The sequence below is a fragment of the Neurospora tetrasperma genome, assembly GCF_000213175.1.
Source record: "Neurospora tetrasperma FGSC 2508 unplaced genomic scaffold NEUTE1scaffold_1, whole genome shotgun sequence".
Lineage (NCBI taxonomy): Eukaryota > Fungi > Ascomycota > Sordariomycetes > Sordariales > Sordariaceae > Neurospora > Neurospora tetrasperma.
The window spans coordinates 1,916,923-1,933,295 of record NW_009799099.1 but is presented as its reverse complement, the minus strand read 5'-3'; the positions used below and the strand labels follow the sequence as shown (position 1 = coordinate 1,933,295).

General features: G+C 51.5%; 5 protein-coding genes across 5 annotated transcripts; 3 read left to right on the top strand and 2 right to left on the bottom strand.

The window, feature by feature from the left end:
- Window positions 1-1,647: 1,647 nt before the first annotated feature.
- On the bottom strand, window positions 1,648-2,554 carry NEUTE1DRAFT_127442 (uncharacterized protein; the record flags this gene model as incomplete). The annotated part of the gene is made up of 2 exons (XM_009849537.1): window positions 1,648-2,079; window positions 2,324-2,554. 2 exons carry the CDS (start codon window positions 2,417-2,419, stop codon window positions 1,648-1,650), a joined length of 528 nt encoding a protein of 175 aa, XP_009847839.1.
- A 2,142-nt stretch (window positions 2,555-4,696) lies between these two features.
- Window positions 4,697-5,560, bottom strand: NEUTE1DRAFT_97763 (uncharacterized protein; the record flags this gene model as incomplete). The annotated part of the gene is made up of 4 exons (XM_009849536.1): window positions 4,697-4,905; window positions 5,131-5,238; window positions 5,304-5,384; window positions 5,449-5,560. The coding sequence occupies 4 exons, from the start codon at window positions 5,558-5,560 to the stop codon at window positions 4,697-4,699; spliced, it is 510 nt and encodes a 169-aa protein (XP_009847838.1).
- A 235-nt stretch (window positions 5,561-5,795) lies between these two features.
- NEUTE1DRAFT_57176 (glycogen synthase) lies at window positions 5,796-9,625 on the top strand (the record flags this gene model as incomplete). The annotated part of the gene is made up of 7 exons (XM_009848976.1): window positions 5,796-5,909; window positions 6,046-6,146; window positions 6,622-6,748; window positions 6,808-6,905; window positions 6,971-7,246; window positions 7,300-8,855; window positions 8,915-9,625. 5 exons carry the CDS (start codon window positions 6,670-6,672, stop codon window positions 9,024-9,026), a joined length of 2,121 nt encoding a protein of 706 aa, XP_009847278.1.
- A 1,135-nt stretch (window positions 9,626-10,760) lies between these two features.
- NEUTE1DRAFT_75857 (uncharacterized protein) lies at window positions 10,761-13,516 on the top strand (the record flags this gene model as incomplete). The annotated part of the gene is made up of 2 exons (XM_009849535.1): window positions 10,761-11,384; window positions 11,484-13,516. 2 exons carry the CDS (start codon window positions 10,966-10,968, stop codon window positions 13,174-13,176), a joined length of 2,112 nt encoding a protein of 703 aa, XP_009847837.1.
- A 303-nt stretch (window positions 13,517-13,819) lies between these two features.
- Window positions 13,820-14,566, top strand: NEUTE1DRAFT_97760 (uncharacterized protein; the record flags this gene model as incomplete). The annotated part of the gene is made up of 1 exon (XM_009849534.1): window positions 13,820-14,566. One exon carries the CDS (start codon window positions 13,820-13,822, stop codon window positions 14,564-14,566), a length of 747 nt encoding a protein of 248 aa, XP_009847836.1.
- Window positions 14,567-16,373: the final 1,807 nt, after the last annotated feature.

Below are 16,373 nucleotides of genomic sequence, written 5' to 3'. Positions count from 1 at the left end.
CCTCTGCGCCTGTGCCATGTATGGTCGGCTGCAAACTGTGGTTGGCAAGCAGCAATGTATGTTCGCAGAGGGTGGGATATGGAGAAGCGATGCGGTGGAGATAATACCAGACTGTTCCTGTGCAGTTAGTAGTAGGGGAAACGCTACTTAGCAGTGGACAGCAAAAGACCAGATCTCCTCCCGTTCTGGCGATAATAGCCTTATTCAAAACAACCCATAGCACCCTTCAGAGGACAAGGAAAGGCTGATGTGACGATGAGGCTGAATACCTTGAGAGACGGCGACGTTGCGTGAAGAAGCCGAATACGTACCGCTGGTGCAAATATAATGTGGCCAGAGATGAGGTAAATGCACCGACGCCGGGCGATGGATGCCTTTGCAATCGGATGACCCCTCTTAACGCGACAAGAACGCCTGCCTCGTTGGGGTTCATCATCCGTAGAACGTTCATCTAACGGTCAAACGCCCAGATCCTGGAGTTGACGCGACACTGCACTTGCTTGCGCGCATCCGGATATACCCCCGGGTAGACGAAGCCACGAAGCCGACATCCTTAATCGAATTCGCGAACGCTATACCCTTCCTTATAAGCCAGGGTACAGGGCGGGCGTCACATACCCGCTGGTTGCCGCTCCTGTAGCCATACCAATACCTCCCAGCCCATATCTGCGTCGAAGAGCAGAGGCATGCTCTGACTATGCAGGACTCTATATCACCAGGACATCCTCTCTATATACGTTAAGACACGCTTTACGAGTGCATCTTCATAGCTGTCCATAGATGCCTATGTCCAGCAACCAAGCACAGGGCTCTCCCCATGCGAATCGAGGCATTGAGCATTAGCTCCCGCAATGATGCTGCCAGTGTGCATGTCTGTCTGATTGTCAGTACCTCCTTCGCTCGTGGTCGGTCCTCTCCGAGCCTTGACAATTCCACTTGAGGTATATGCGAGCCACATAACACCAAGCTACCGGGAGGGTAAGTTTCCTAGATGCTCGACATCGTGGCTGTTGCAAACATACACCGCCTGCAAGACTCCCATGATTGCCCTTTTGCCATGCCTTGATAGTTTATCGTAGCACATCAGTTATCGTTGGATGCCTAAAGGAACAGCATCTTGGCGAATACAATAGCAGGCCTGTTGTCTTTCCACTACACTCTCGGGTAAGCGCAGTAGTTAAGCAGCAGTCCTCTTAGGTTTGGCCGGCGCCGGCCTGATGAATGAGCACATCCTGCTGGAGCACATAACATGCTGTTCTCGGAGCTGCGGCGTCGACAGAGAGAGAGGAAAGGAGTTGCTGAAACAATGGGGCTGTGAATACTTGTTGCTCTTCTTGCCGTGATTCTTAGCTCGTCCCGGTATCGAGTCTCGTACGATGTGGATACTGCTAGAAGCATCACATTATCCATCCATCATCTGTGATCACCAGTGCTACCGGCAGGTGGTGTCAGAGCTTGGGTATCGCCTCGGCCAAAATGAGATCCGGAAAACAGGCAGCGCCGGCAACAATCAAAGAATAGGAGACGGCGGCGACGGGATTTGTGCGACCTCGAATGGCGACCATCATTTTTCTTCCAGTTACGCCCACGATCTTTCCGCGAGGGGAAACAGATGGCATGTCTGTCTCTAAAGCAAGCTTCGAGCGCCTATGGTGGTGAATGCTTCCGTAGCCGACGCGGGGGGGGCATTGGTTCAGCTTTTTGGAGCGTCTGTGATGCTGTGCCCAGGTGCTGACCGCTGGGTTCGAAAGCCCCGTAAATGGTGACCCGTCGCGCATCGATTGTCGTCACATCGTGGGAGCGACTCGGAGTGGAAAATAAAGCTGTAGGCCCGCTCAGAAAATTGTCCGTCAAGCTGTGATGGTAGAGTATGTCGTGAAGATTAGAGGTAGAGGAGCGACGGGCACTGAGTGGTGTCGATGCAGTGATCAAATCAGGTTGGCTGCTATGGCCCCAGGTAGGGGGGATGTTGGCGGATGCTCGAGTCTGAAGACCGACAGTATGAGCCTGGGCAGCTGTGACAGCCAGCCAATCCCGTGACCACGTTCGCCGCGACGGCAGCTGAATGCCCTTACTTAGCTAAAACAATTATGGTGGCTCGTGCGTGCGTTTTCAAGCTATCGCTGACAGCTGCACTGGGAACTAGCTGGAATCGATCCTTTGCGACATCAGCCAGCCGAACCTCTGTGCAACTGACATTTTATCTTGACACCTATTGATTCAATCCCTGACCTTCACGTTCCATATGTTTATGTAAAAGAAGAGACGCTTGGTGCCAAAAAACTGGACTTGATCCTGCAGAATACATCAAACGTAAACATACCATACCGTTGATAACCTGAGCTGGAATCAGGTTGTTATGCAAGTTTGGGGTGTGGTGAACCTGGGTTGAGCGATGGTAGTTCGGGATTTTCATCATATCGTCGGGGGTTTACAGGGCCACGTTTGAAGTTGATTCTCGAAAGTTTCCATCGGGTGTGCTGAAGTTGTTCCGTTCAAGGTGTCCGTCTTGTCCAAGACTCTCCCGTAGCTGACCTGGCTTGGCTCTCATGTTCTTGTTTGTAGTTCCTCCCGTGGCCAGGAATATACCAGGGGAAGATCATGTTAGCGTGTTTGTGTGGTCTATAGTTTACGCTTGATTGAGAATCGAGTAATGTAATCCAATCTTGTACTTGACAAGGCTGTGTACAAAAATAGTTTAAGCTGGGATTTGCAAACTGCTGTTGGTACGCCTTTAGATATCATTAAACTGCCTGATGTTTTCTTTGGGTGATCATGTCGTTCAAGGTGGTGAAATGGCGTCGAGATTATCCTGCCACAACTCATTGTGGTTAATGTGATCAAACCTCTAACCCCAAACATGACAGAAATTATTGTAGGTTCAGTATTCCTGTTGAATATCCTTCTGACTGGATAATTGGACGGACCACTTTGACATTGAGAGATGATGATTGATGATGGTAATGGTGGTGGTGGCATCGTAATGTTAGGCTGTTGATCATCAACCTACTACCATCGCTTTGTCCATACATATAATGATATTCAGACGAGTGTAAGCGCCTTGCCGATGCTTGCTTCCAGTCCACATCTCAACAAGCATTGACTTCATATGTATACAGTTGGCTTTTTTGGATACCGCCCGGCTACACATAGGTATATCACAATGCAGTTGGTTGAGTTGTCCGCGAGTGGAATGAAACACACGGCAATCCATACTGTCGCTGACGATTTTCGCCAGTGATGAATTTAGTTCAGCTCCTATGTAGTTCTGTAGGTGTGAAAAGTTCCAAACTTCCAGCATTTTCCACTGCAACCACATGAGCCACTTGGCCTGTGTCGGTATCAGCCGTCAGCCGAAACCGCAACTAGACTACAGCACATGTAGCAAAATGTAAAGAATTTTCCCCAATTCACCTTACTACCACCCATTGATCACAATTCTCATCTCATCTGCTTCTCCCGAAGATGCGAACACGGCACGGCGATGTTGAATTGGTCCACATCGGGTACCCACGTACGCGGAGGGTTGGCTATGGTTGAAAAAAGTCTTGCATGCCAATGAGGCATCAACGGGTGAGGGGAGGTTGGAATTGTCAATGCACGAAACCTGACTGTGCACGACACAAACCCTTCCGTCCATGTCGTTGTCGCGTGTCAATGTAGGTACATGCTGCGTTTCTACCTAACTAGTAGGTACGGTAGCCCGTCTTTCGGGAATACGATGCCATCCTCGATGTCACTGCAAGTAATGGGACGCAGGAAAGGCCAGGGTGAAAGAAATGGCCGTAATGGGCTTTGAGGTCTGGGGATGACGAAGGTACAGCACCAAAATGTTGTGCATGTAAAGACTTGTTGGAGTAGCATTGGAGGCAAAACGAAGAGGCCCATTCAGGCTTACCGCGTGGATGGAACAGACTTCTATGTACATATGCGATACCGCATCTGTTGGGGATTCGCAGTCTGTCCGTGTTATTGGGCGCCAAGTCCGCAGCCGCGCAAGAAGAAGGTAGATGCCCATTGTTGTTCGTAGCTGCTGAGAGTTGAAGACTGGGAAAACAGCCATGATAGAGGTAGGTAGTAGCTAGATTGATTCCTCGAAAACTCTCGTATATCCTTACACAATAACTTCGTCAATGAGGTTTCCTCTTAGAGTTCAGTTGTGCAGCATCCCCCAGAAGTCGTCCCAAGAAGATGATACTCCCGCCAATGGCATGTCGTCATGCTGACTAACTTGAGCCAGCAAGCCCCAGGCGGGGGAGACAACGGAAGGAGGGGAGCTCCTCTCCAAATTTGGAAAGACGGGACCCGCACGGCCCAGTGCGCGTTGTTGTGGATCAAAATTCAGTTGAGAATGACGCAAAAGAGCGGGGATCATTGGATGGTTGCGGCTGTTCTTCTTGCTGACCAGCCACTGTTTTCTCAGCCGAGGCAAGTACACCTATGGCGGCATCATGCTGAGCTTTTGCTGTATATGACGCTGGACGTTTCTAGAGAGAAAACAGCTTTGACGGAGAGAAAGTTGCTGGGAAAAATCCCATCAAAGAATTGGGTAGAAATCTAACTGTTTGGGTTAACACCCATCGGCGTTGGTGGGGAATTTGTGGCTGATATGGGTTTAAGTGAATGGAGTTCCGTTGCAGAACATGAGGGGTGAAGTGCAGGAATCCCCGCGCCGATAGGTTGCAGTTGCAAGGGATCAGGGGACTTTGGAGGAGACTATAGGAATGAATGTTGCTCTGGAACCAATGCCGGGCAGTGGGGACCCAACAGCCCAACTTGTGCTTGTCTTGTTCCTTTCCGGCCTCGCTAGAGGTACTATTTCTTCGCTTCTTGTCTGACTTTTTTCAATAGCTGTCTTTGGGCCAGCTTGGCTGTGAGATCGGGGCCGCATGGGAGTATTCGTTGCTGTTGGTTGGGTGAAATGCAGTTAGTCGAGAGGGCAACATGCAATGATCAGGACCAGACAACCCAAAGAAATTGAACGGTGGGCGTTGTTGTTACACCCGGTATGTATGGTATTGTAATAGGGCAATCTGATTGGGAAAGGTCAGACAAAAGGTGATTTGACTTTGCTGGAGCGGGGATACGCACAGATCTGGAGAACCCTCCGCAGATAATAAACAGTCGTACCCAAGGTAGAGTAATGCAAGTGGAATTCGGGATCCCCCCTGAATACTTTGGGGTAAGGCTCGTGGGAAGACAAAGCGCGGCGGAGCTTCATGTTCAGATACATGGAGGCTCTGAAATGTCCATGGATGTCTCAAGAGTCGGAGTGCGAAGAAAAAAAAAATGAACAGAAATACCTGCCAAAGTTGGGGCGTTGAGGTGAGGTACCGTCATGCATCTGAATGGCAACTCGGTGGTTCGCAAGCTTGACGCCATGCCTGTTGACCTGCGTTAACGCGGGCAGTCTACATACTAGAGGTACCATTGACGCTCGTTACGTACTGGGCGTATTTGACGGTGATGGTGCATCGATGTTGGGACGGGCGGATTCCTTAGTGCCCAGTGGCACTGTGCACGTACTGGACAGCTGTGACGGACCTCCAAAAGTTGCCATCGAGATCGAGCAACCCAGAAAGAAGGGGAACCTTTTGGCGGCGGCAACCTCGAATGCATAGAATTGGATCCCATTGAGTTAGGTTTGCAATATCATGATCTGTACGTCGGAGGTAGCTATCTGTGTAGCAGTGTTGCCCCCCAGTTCAAGAGTAGCCGAGTTGGAGGATGTATAAACAAACCTCAAACTTCTCCCCTCTTCTATAGCGTTACTGCCCAATTACCTATCCTATCCAAAGAAACCGGCGGCACTACCTACCTACTACTACTACCGACTTTCCCTCTTGCTCCCGCTTTCAGACTTCCTTCAGTCATCCAGTTCCAGCTTCACTTCAGACTGTCAACGTAGCGTAGGTAGTCTTTTGTCTGTCCTACCGTACCCTTCCCGTCCGCAGCAGACTTCATCTCGCGCCCACTTACACGCGCCTCCCCTTGTTCATGAGGACCTCGCGTTACTCAAATTCTGACTCCTCAGGTTGGGTCTAGTATCGTGAGATTCAGTTCCAGATCTGCCTCTGTTGCTGCCCGAAGGCACTGTTTTCCAGTTCCGTTTGTGCCTCCCTGCCCTAGAGGTGGAACTCTTCGAGGTACGTTCCGGTTTGTGAGACACACACTTTTTCTCTTCCTGCGACACCGCAGCACCTGTGTCGAGCCGTCGAGCCGGTGGTATTCGCAGCCCAGACTCCCAAGCGAACCTAGCTCAGAGTTCGAAGCCGTGCGCCGGGAAGAGGTTGGAAACTCGGTTCAGGTTGAGGTTCCAGTAGCTTCAGTGAGGCCCCATTCCCCGCTTCCGGCCGGGCTTTTAAAAGCTTCGCATCCCCAGCTGCACCCCTGAAGCTTCCCACCCAGACCCCATTCCGGGTAACATTCCTAGAAGCTCTACCCCACCAGTGCGTGTTGTCTCGTCCTGGCTACGTCGACCTGATCTGCTTCAAATAGAACCCAACCGTCTGCTGGTCCCTCTTCTTGCTACGTCTACTCGTCCTCTCTTCCTCTCTACGAACCTGAAAAATCAGTGTTCTGTGGCAGCTTCTGGTTACTAACACGAAGCTCGGACGACAGAAGCATCTTGACTTCGGCGCGCCCGTCACCCATTCATATTGAGCCACAATGGCCCACGACAACCGTGAACCCCGCGAGGTCAAAAACCACCTCCTCTTTGAGGTGGCGACCGAGGTCGCCCATCGAGGTATGCGTAAAAGTATCGATTGCGCCAGGAAGGGGCTTCCAATCTAACAATTGTTCTAGTTGGTGGAATCTACTCCGTTCTCAAGTCGAAAGCTCCAGTTACAACCGCTGAATATGGCGACCGTTACACTCTTATCGGTCCCCTGAACCACCAATCGGTACGCTACTCTTGCGCCCTTTACACTGTGGTTTGAAACATGGTTGTTGACAGGAATGATACCAGGCGGCCGTCGAGGTTGAAGAGCTAGAGCCATCCAACCCCGAACTAAAGGCGACGATTCAGGCCATGAGAGACCGTGGCATCGGCATTCTTTACGGACGATGGCTCATTGAGGGAGCTCCCAGAGTGTTGCTCTTCGATACAAAGACCGCTTACGGTTACATGAACGAGTGGAAGACGGACCTCTGGAATGTTGCTTCCATCCCATCTCCGGACAACGACGAAGAGACGAACGAGGCCATTGTCTTCGGTTACCTGGTCGCATGGTTCCTGGGCGAGGTCAGTACTTGCGTCACAAAGCAGAGAGGCGCCCGAAGCTAACAGAATCGTAGTTTGTATGCCATGAGAAGAGAAAGGCCGTCATCGCCCACTTCCACGAATGGCTTGCCGGTGTCGCGCTGCCATTGACCAAGAAGAGGCAGATTGACGTTACCACCATCTTCACGACACATGCCACTCTTCTCGGTCGCTATTTGTGCGCCGGCTCAGTAGACTTCTACAACAACCTTCAGTGGTTTGACGTTGACGCCGAGGCTGGAAAGCGCGGAATCTATCATAGATACTGCATCGAGCGAGCTGCCGCCCATTCCTGCGATGTCTTCACCACCGTTTCCCACATCACAGCTTACGAGAGTGAGCATTTGCTCAAGCGCAAGCCCGATGGTGTCCTCCCCAATGGTCTCAACGTCACCAAGTTCTCGGCCATGCACGAGTTCCAGAACCTCCACCAGCAAAACAAGGAGAAGATTCATGACTTTGTCCGTGGTCACTTCTACGGCCATTACGATTTTGAGCCAGAAAACACGCTCTACTTCTTTACTGCGGGTCGCTACGAGTTCAGGAATAAGGGTGTGGACATGTTTATCGAGTCGCTTGCCCGTCTCAACCACCGCCTCAAGACCGCCGGAAGCAAGACGACAGTTGTTGCTTTCATTATCATGCCTGCCCAGACCACTTCCTTGACCGTTGAAGCATTGAAGGGACAGGCTGTCATCAAGTCTCTGAGAGATACCGTCGATGTTATTGAGCGTGGAATTGGCCGCCGCATCTTTGAGCGCTCTGTCAAGTGGCACGAGGGCGACCCGTTGCCTGAGGAGAAGGAGCTGATTACCAGTCAGGACCGTGTTCTCCTTCGTCGTCGTCTCTTTGCCATGAAGAGGCACACGCTCCCACCCATTGTTACCCACAACATGCTCAACGACCACGAGGACCCAATTTTGAACCAGATCCGCCGGGTACAGCTCTTCAACCATCCCTCAGACCGAGTCAAGATTGTTTTCCATCCCGAGTTCTTGAGCTCGGCCAACCCCGTGTTGCCTCTCGATTACGATGACTTTGTGCGCGGCACCCATCTGGGCGTCTTCGCTTCTTACTACGAGCCTTGGGGCTACACTCCGGCAGAATGCACTGTGATGGGTGTACCAAGCATCACCACCAACCTCTCTGGATTCGGCTGCTACATGGAGGAACTCATTGAGAACTCGAGCGACTACGGTATCTACATCGTGGATCGTCGCTCCAAGGGAGTCGATGACTCGGTCAACCAGCTTACTCAGTACATGTTTGAATTTACCCAGAAGAGCCGCAGACAGCGCATCAACCAGAGAAACAGAACCGAGCGTTTGAGCGATCTCTTGGACTGGAAGCGAATGGGTATGGAGTACGTCAAGGCACGCCAACTTGCGTTGCGCCGCGCCTATCCTACATCTTTCAATGGCGAGGAGGAGGAAGACTTCATCCCAGGAGTCGAGCAAAAGATATCTCGTCCCTTCTCAGTACCGGGCTCGCCTAGAGACCGGACTGGTATGATGACCCCTGGCGATTTTGCTAGTCTTCAGGAGAGTCACGAGGGTCTGAGTACCGAGGACTACGTTGCATGGAAGTTACCGTAAGTGATGGTGATGTCCTCTCAACATGTTGAAAAATGATACTGACTTCTGATTCTAGTGAGGAAGAGGACCCCGAAGAGTATCCTTTCCCGCTTACCCTGAAGCAGCGTACGGGGCCGGGTAGCCCCCTCGACAGTATTCAGGGTCTACAACTCAACGGCACCAGGTAACGCGAGCTCTGTTGCCTTGGTCTTCTTTCAACATCGTCCAGTCATTGGTTGTCAGGGTTTATGTTTCCCCAAAAAAAAATACACGGGCTTCGTTGGGCGGAAATCTGATTTGTTCGTCCGAGCTATTCACCCTGGTCCCCGGGAGCACTGGAGCTCGCAGAGCATAGCAAGACGAGGGTGCGATAGAAGAGTCCTATCATTGTCGGGTTGAGCAGGTATAAGGGTTGACGGGAGAAGGGCCGAGACGTGGGGACGTAGTATCCTCCCGGTCCTCCTTTCAACCTTCGTGGTCCCCGGTGAAGTCAAGCTCTTGTAAAGCCAAAGCGGAGCGAGTTCCAGTCCTCGACGTCGGGTTCTGAGCAGGGTACATTAGGGTAGGAACAGGACCGACGATGTGTGTAACTGTACAGTGTATTTGGCTGGCGGAGGATTCCATCGTTTTCTTGTATCTAATAGAATCGGGCTTTCTCAGGACATTGATGGTGGTGATTCTATATGCTCAAATAGGCCGGCCGGCCTTTAGTAATAGGGTATATGTAGGCCCTGCACATCCATTTTCCCCAAAGCTGAATGCCGATAAATAGAATGGATTTTGACACTTCATGGATGTTCATCCCTTTGTCTTCTCAGGGGGGGGGGGGGGGGAACCGAGACGTTCATAGGCCGCAGAACAACGTGCAATGAAATCCCCACTCCAGATATTAGTTAGGAGGTTAGCACTTACAAGGACGTGGGCACGAAGCAAACCAGCATCAGTTGCCAATCATTGGAAGTCAGGAGCTCATCTCTTTGTCTAATCTGCCCAGTCGCCTTTGGACAGTAAGCGCGTTTGAGGCAAAAACGCAATATCGATATATCATAGGAGGGGAAAGAGTGCTAGACCGATTCCGTGGCGCATATTCCAGCAACGGAATGAAAACAGGCTGACACCGACGGAGGGGGGGGTTGTTTGCTTGGCGGCCAGAGATGGCGTTCACTTCCTTCAATCTGGGCTGTGTGCCGTGGGTGTTGTGCTTCGTTGCCTCTCCTGTCCATTTCTGACGACGCAGCAATTCCTCATAAGGGAATCACAGCCGATTCGGGAGCATCACCCAGCTCTCTTTCCTGCTCTTTGACCTGCTTGAGGTTGCAACACCCTTTCGGTTACGACGTGCAAACACGTTCCATCGGGCGCCTTCAGCAAGCACATCAAGTCCTGTGCGACCCTAGCCATTGTGTACACTACTACATATATATGTCCATAGTACCGTGACGCCTATCGTGCGTTGCTTCAAAGCCTGTGCGCTGCCTGCTTCCCCCCTTTTGAGTAGGTACGTGGTCCTCCGCTACTACCTAGGTTCACCACGTTAACTGCTTTGGTCCCTCTCCCCCTAGGACGGCATCTGCAAATTCTCGTTATATTTACCACATTCCCACGAGGTGCCGCCATTAGCAAACAGGATTGTCAACAATCCCACCCTAGGCAGTGGTGAAACGAAACACTCGAAGCCATCGGTCAGTGCTGGTTTGCCGGAGTATTAAAGGCCCCACGCTAGGGGTAACAACAACAGCGGCACAGCCTGCATTCATGCCCCAACGCGGAATCTCCCCAGGCCCCCCTTGACAAGTTCCTCTCGATAACAGTGGCCGGCCGGGTTCACGCCCCTGCAACCTAACATCAACCACTCTTGCGATCGCCATCCAGGTACCACCAACCCAACGATATTTCGACCCTGCCCAGGGTTTGGATCGTCGCTTCTCCAGGGCGGTAGCCGCCCCTTAGACTAGTCGAGTATCCAGCTCCCACGCAACGAGTCTGCCGAGGATTTCGAAGCATTCATCAACCACAAACAAGCCACCACTCTTCTGGCGCTCGCGTCTCAATTCTCCCTTTGTTTCTTCTTACTTTCTCTGCCTATCCCGCTCGGAATCTCAGACTGTATCACGGGGGCGCAACAACATGAAGTTCTTCAGGCGTAATAAAGACAAGCGGAAGGCCAGCGTCGGTGGTTCGGCCATAGCAGCCGCCTTGCCGGGCTTCGGTTACAGCCCCAACAGACAAGTCTTGGGCGCCGGCTTCGATGACGACTCCCGAAACCCATACCCCTCCTACGGCCACGCCCGGAACGATTCAAATGGTCCGTGGGGTTCTCAGTATCGCCATATGGTGACGCGGGAGTCTGCCACCATTCTCGCGAACCTCCCAGCCCCGATTCTCGAACGCATATTCACTTTTGTATGCCCCCATAGCAGGGATACGAGCTACGAGACTTGTGAAGCCAGCTCGACCGAAGATGCTTGCATGCTGTGCGACTTGCGCGATCTGGCGCATTGTGTCGCCGTGTGCAAGAGGTGGAGGAGAGAGGGCGTCAATCTTCTGTATGTTTAGACCCTTTCGGATGGGCATCAAGCCCCATTTCCCTGTTACCGTCGCGATGGAGAAATACTGACGGGGTCACTACTTCACAGATACTATAGCATCCGCATCGACCAGGTGCATTATTGCGACCGCGAGGCAGACTTAGCCGAAGCCCGCAAGCGCAAAGCCCGATTTGATCGCAATGGAGAACCCGAGGATACGGCGCAGGCGCGCCTCAAATTACTATGCCGCACTCTCCGCGAGGATCCCGTGCGGCTAGGAAGGATCGTGGAATTCTTTAAGACGCCTTATATGCTGCGAGAATCCTGCAGGGCCGATCTGGCGCGGACGATCGCTGTAACGCCAAACCTCAAGTATGTCGATTTGCCCGAAGGCCTGTTTGCAGATGATCCCGCCTTCGTGACCCTTCGGCTCGAAGTACAGGCGCGATGCCTTCACCTACGAAAGATGATATATATGGCAGGTGCGGAGCATAGTCTGCAGATGCTGGCCACCGGAAAAGTGTGGCCTCACCTGGAGGTATTGGAGCTGGTACGCGTGGAAGTCGATCCGGCAATCCTACGCCAGGTGCTTGGTTGCTTAAAGAGCTTGCGCGTCCTGAAGATCAACGACACAACCTGCGTCACCGACGAGACTTTGGCGTGGAACGACATGTTGCCTCCTTTTCCCCCACTTGAAGAGCTTATCCTTACCAACGTTCCCAATGTCACCACAGAAGGCTTGAGGGGCTGGTTAATGGACCCGAACGCGCAGAGCGCACTGCGAGAGCTTACCCTGAACAGTACAGGCGTATTCCCTTGGGCCTTGCAAGAGTTCTTGCCGTATGCTCCAAAGCTTAAGCACCTTTCCGTGATGGACAGTGTCGCCCAAGCCGTGCCGTCCGCCAACGGTCAATACTTTGCACAGACTCTTAACTCGACGAGTCTCCAGACCTTACACTACGAGATCACCCCGGCCTCGTCGACTCCCAAATACTCTGGCATTACCTCGAGCTATTACAGCTTTCTGGCAACTTCCTTACTGACAGGCGGACTACCAAACCTACGGGCACTCTATGTGCGAGACCCGAACTTCCCCGACATGTTACTCGGTCTTCCCACACCTTCCCCCGGCTTTGTTGGAGCCAGTATGGGACGCCCTTCCAGTAGCGGCTCGAATCGTGGTTTCTCCCCCAACAGTGGGCCCATGAACTTTTCACAACCCGGCTCTGGGTTTGGACCTGCTGCTGGTGGTAGCTTTCATTCACACCAAGGCAGCTTATCAGGCTTTGCTCCTCCCACCGCTCCCTTCGTGCCTGGCCATCGTCAATTTGGGTCCGTATCTTCGGTTAACAGCTTCTCGGGTTTCCTGCAGCCGGCAGCCGGCAAACAACCGCCTCCCAACCATCGCTTCAGCAGTAACAACCCCTTTGCCAACTTGGTAGCCCCACCTGCAAATCTCCCTGCCAAGCTCGAGGTGTTCACCAAAGGCGACGACGAAACCACCTGGTCCTTTGTAAAGGTCGGCGGTGGGCCGGCAACGTCCCCTGGCGCGAATGAAAGCCCACAGAGCGGCTATGGCCGGAGGGGCAGCGGCGCTGGTGCGAGGAGGAGCGTGCTGATCGGTGGTGCCGGGGCTGGCGGTGGTTTCTTGGCCTTGCCGGCTGAAGATCCTGGCAGAAGCACTCGGGGAGGGAGTGTGGATAGGGGGACTGGATTTGGCGGTGGTTCTGGTGGGGATGAGGAGTTGTGGCCTAGGCCCAAGAGCAGTTCCGGGGAGAAGAAGAAGGAGAAGCAGGATTTGTGGCGGTAGTCTGATCTGAAGCCGAAATATTAGGTGGTTGATTTCGAAGATGGGTATTTTCCGGACTGTCGCCCTATGAGCTGGCACATGGTGGTTCCTGCGGGTTTGTTTGTCTGCCCTGACTGCTGTTTAGCGTGAATGTGAATGACATGCTCAGCTGTCTGACAAAGGGGGGTAATATGGGAACTGTGGGCGGAGTGTTAGCGGGAACGTTAAGATGGGGTGATAAACAAGAAACAGGTTGCAACTGTCCTTTAATGTTGTACGGTGATATCTCGAAACTGTACAGTAGTAAATAATTCCTCTCACCCCTTCCTCCAAGTATATTATGTCCTGCCTGTCCTGGTTACATTCTCAGTATCAGCAGAGGCCTCACTCGAAATTGACCAGGTAAGTCTGGTGGGGGGTAAATAGCTCCTCTTGCACTTGCTCGCCAGGTAATCGCCAATGCAGGTTCTGTGTCTCTTCATTTGTTTTTGAATGCATCCATCCAGCAGGAACACTCTAGATGTTCTCCTCTTACCTTCAGATAAACCAGCTGCACACTCCTCCATATCTTCTCCAGCCTAAGCTTTCATCAACAACATGCTGCCTACACCCCCTCGAACCAACGAGCCCGGCTAAGTACCAACTTGTCCACAAGCTTCATATAATGCCACCCATCCTCACCATGTCCAACATCAAAGCTCGATTCCTCATTATCTCTGACACTCACGCCTCGCCTAGCCTCCCTTCCTCCCTCCCCGCCATGCCAGTCGACGTAATCATCCACTGCGGCAACCTAACCCAGGAATCCAAGCTTTCCGAGTTCGCCAGCGTACTAGCTTTTTTCAAAGCCATCAACGGGCCGCTCAAGCTGGTCATCCCCGGTAGCCACGACTTCACTCTAGACGATGCCGTGTACGAGACCAAGATTACGGAAACCGCCACCAATCTAGGGGTTAAGGAGAAGGAGGAGATATACAGAATTTACGGCAAAATGGGGCAAGCTCGGCAGCTTTTGTGCTCCGAACAGGCAAAGAAGGACGGGATTTTCTTTCTGGACGAGGGGCGACATCACTTCGCTTTAGGCAATGGAGCATCTTTATCCGTCTATGCTTCGCCTTATACACGTGCCTCTTCCGACGACTACCAGGGACAAGGAAAAGAGAACTGGGGTTTTCAATACACAAAGAGCCAGGGACACGTGTTTGATATTGGATATACTGCAGATGTGGTCATCACCCACGGTCCACCCCTGGGAGTTCTTGATGTTACCGCCTCCGATGCCAAAATCCGTGCTGGATGTCCTTTGCTCTTCGCGGCCGTAGCAATGGCCAGACCGAGACTACATTGTTTTGGACATGTACACGCGGGATGGGGAGCCAAGTTGATTAGATGGCGGGATAGACCGGCTTAGGAAAGCGGGAAAATGCCGTCGCATGTGACGGATATTGACAACGAAAACTCTGTTGTGATTGAGACGCTGGCGGGGTTGAGGATGGGGAAGTGGGATAGTCCTGAGGTTTTGGAAAAGAAGAGGGCCAAGCTAAAGCGGTTGAGGGAGGAGAAGTGTTGCAAGGTCTCGCATTGTGAGGGAGATACGCTGAAACTCGAGCCGAGGAAACATACATTATTTGTCAATGCTGCTGTAGAGCCGGTGGATGAAGGGAGAAGGCGGTTTCCGTGGGTGGTTGAGATTGAACTTTCCAGGCAGCCAGGGCGTTTTAGCTGAGTGAAGTGGAATATTCAGGGCATGTTATCTTTAACCTGGCATGAAGTAGCTGCTTTTCTGATCCATACGTTCAAAGATACTATAGGCATTGTTGCCTTGTCCTTTGGCTGTCAACAAGGTGGCTGTTCTGGAGTGACAACTTGAGACTTGGGTAATAGAAAGTGTTTCGATAAAACTATGTTACCACAACACCTCTACCTCAGAGTTCAAGCCTCTGATCAACCTCGAAAAGATACCTCTATAAGTTGGGCAAAAACGCTACGTCTTAGATGACAAGTCAGCCCTGATTTCAAGAGAATACATAGCATAAACTTTTCCAGTTTTGGTTTCTATGGCCAGCAGTAACTACTACAATACGGTCAGAGTTGAACATCGTGATGGCCTCCTAATTGATCCCGTCGACCTCGCCTATCGGGTGGCCAAATTGGAACCATCAACCAGGCAGTTTCTGATTTCTTTGAGTACAGGTAATAACCGGCTTCTCTCTCGGTGCTCATTACCCCGAATTACGCCACATAGTAGCAAGCATCCGCAATTAAGTCGTAGTGTCTAACATTGACGAGTCTTGGTGAGAATAAGCTGAACATGACAAAATGCTTTATCTCCCAAGGTGCTTTGTTACGCAAGGCTCCGTCCTTACTGTCTCATAAAGAATCAAGTTTGATTCCCTGAACTCTAGTCAAAAGACTTATCAACATTGAACATCTTCAGTAGCGTCATATCAAGCGATTTTGGATGTCTGACTTTTTACATTCCCTTAGCTTGTGGAGCCATGTAATGTTCTATACGTCTTTGGAATGTGTGTGAGTTACGTTAGAATGTATCACCGCGCCATCGACATGCAGCACTCGTCGTTACGTTCGCTATCTCCATCCACTGTTCTTCATGGAAAGCTCCCCCCCCCCCTTTCCCCTTCGGAGGTTCGAGTCACCGTTTATTTTTTTTGATCTTTTTTTTGGGAAAAATTTTTTTTCTTCAACCGTTGACGAACCCAGTTCCAGCCTTGGATATTTCGCAATCAATGTCTATGTATCAGGTTCCCACCTTCTAGAAAACTCCAGTCGGCAGGTTTCACTCCCCTGCCTTTAACTTTAAACTGAGTAACGTCACACTTAGAGAAGTACTGAGTGCGGCTGGTTTAGTTAGTGTCTCAAGTTCGGTGGTAACACCCAAACTCTAAAGTTCATGACGCAACACCACGCCGGTGTCTCACAGATGCGAGAAGGACTATTTCCCGTAATTGGAGACTTCTCTTGATGCAGGATGAGGTTAGACGACGTTGACACAAACCATGCCCAGCAGCCCTTCAAACGTCCAAACTACTAAAAAGTTTTTTTATTCACTAGTGAGACTAGTAAACAAGGAAACGGAACTAACAATCCAAACGGTGAGGAATGAAAACTTTTCACTTCGAGACACCAAAGCGGTGTCCCAAGAAGGAGTGGGTGCAGTGTAGAGTAGTAGTAGTCAAGGTTCACACACACCGCCTCTA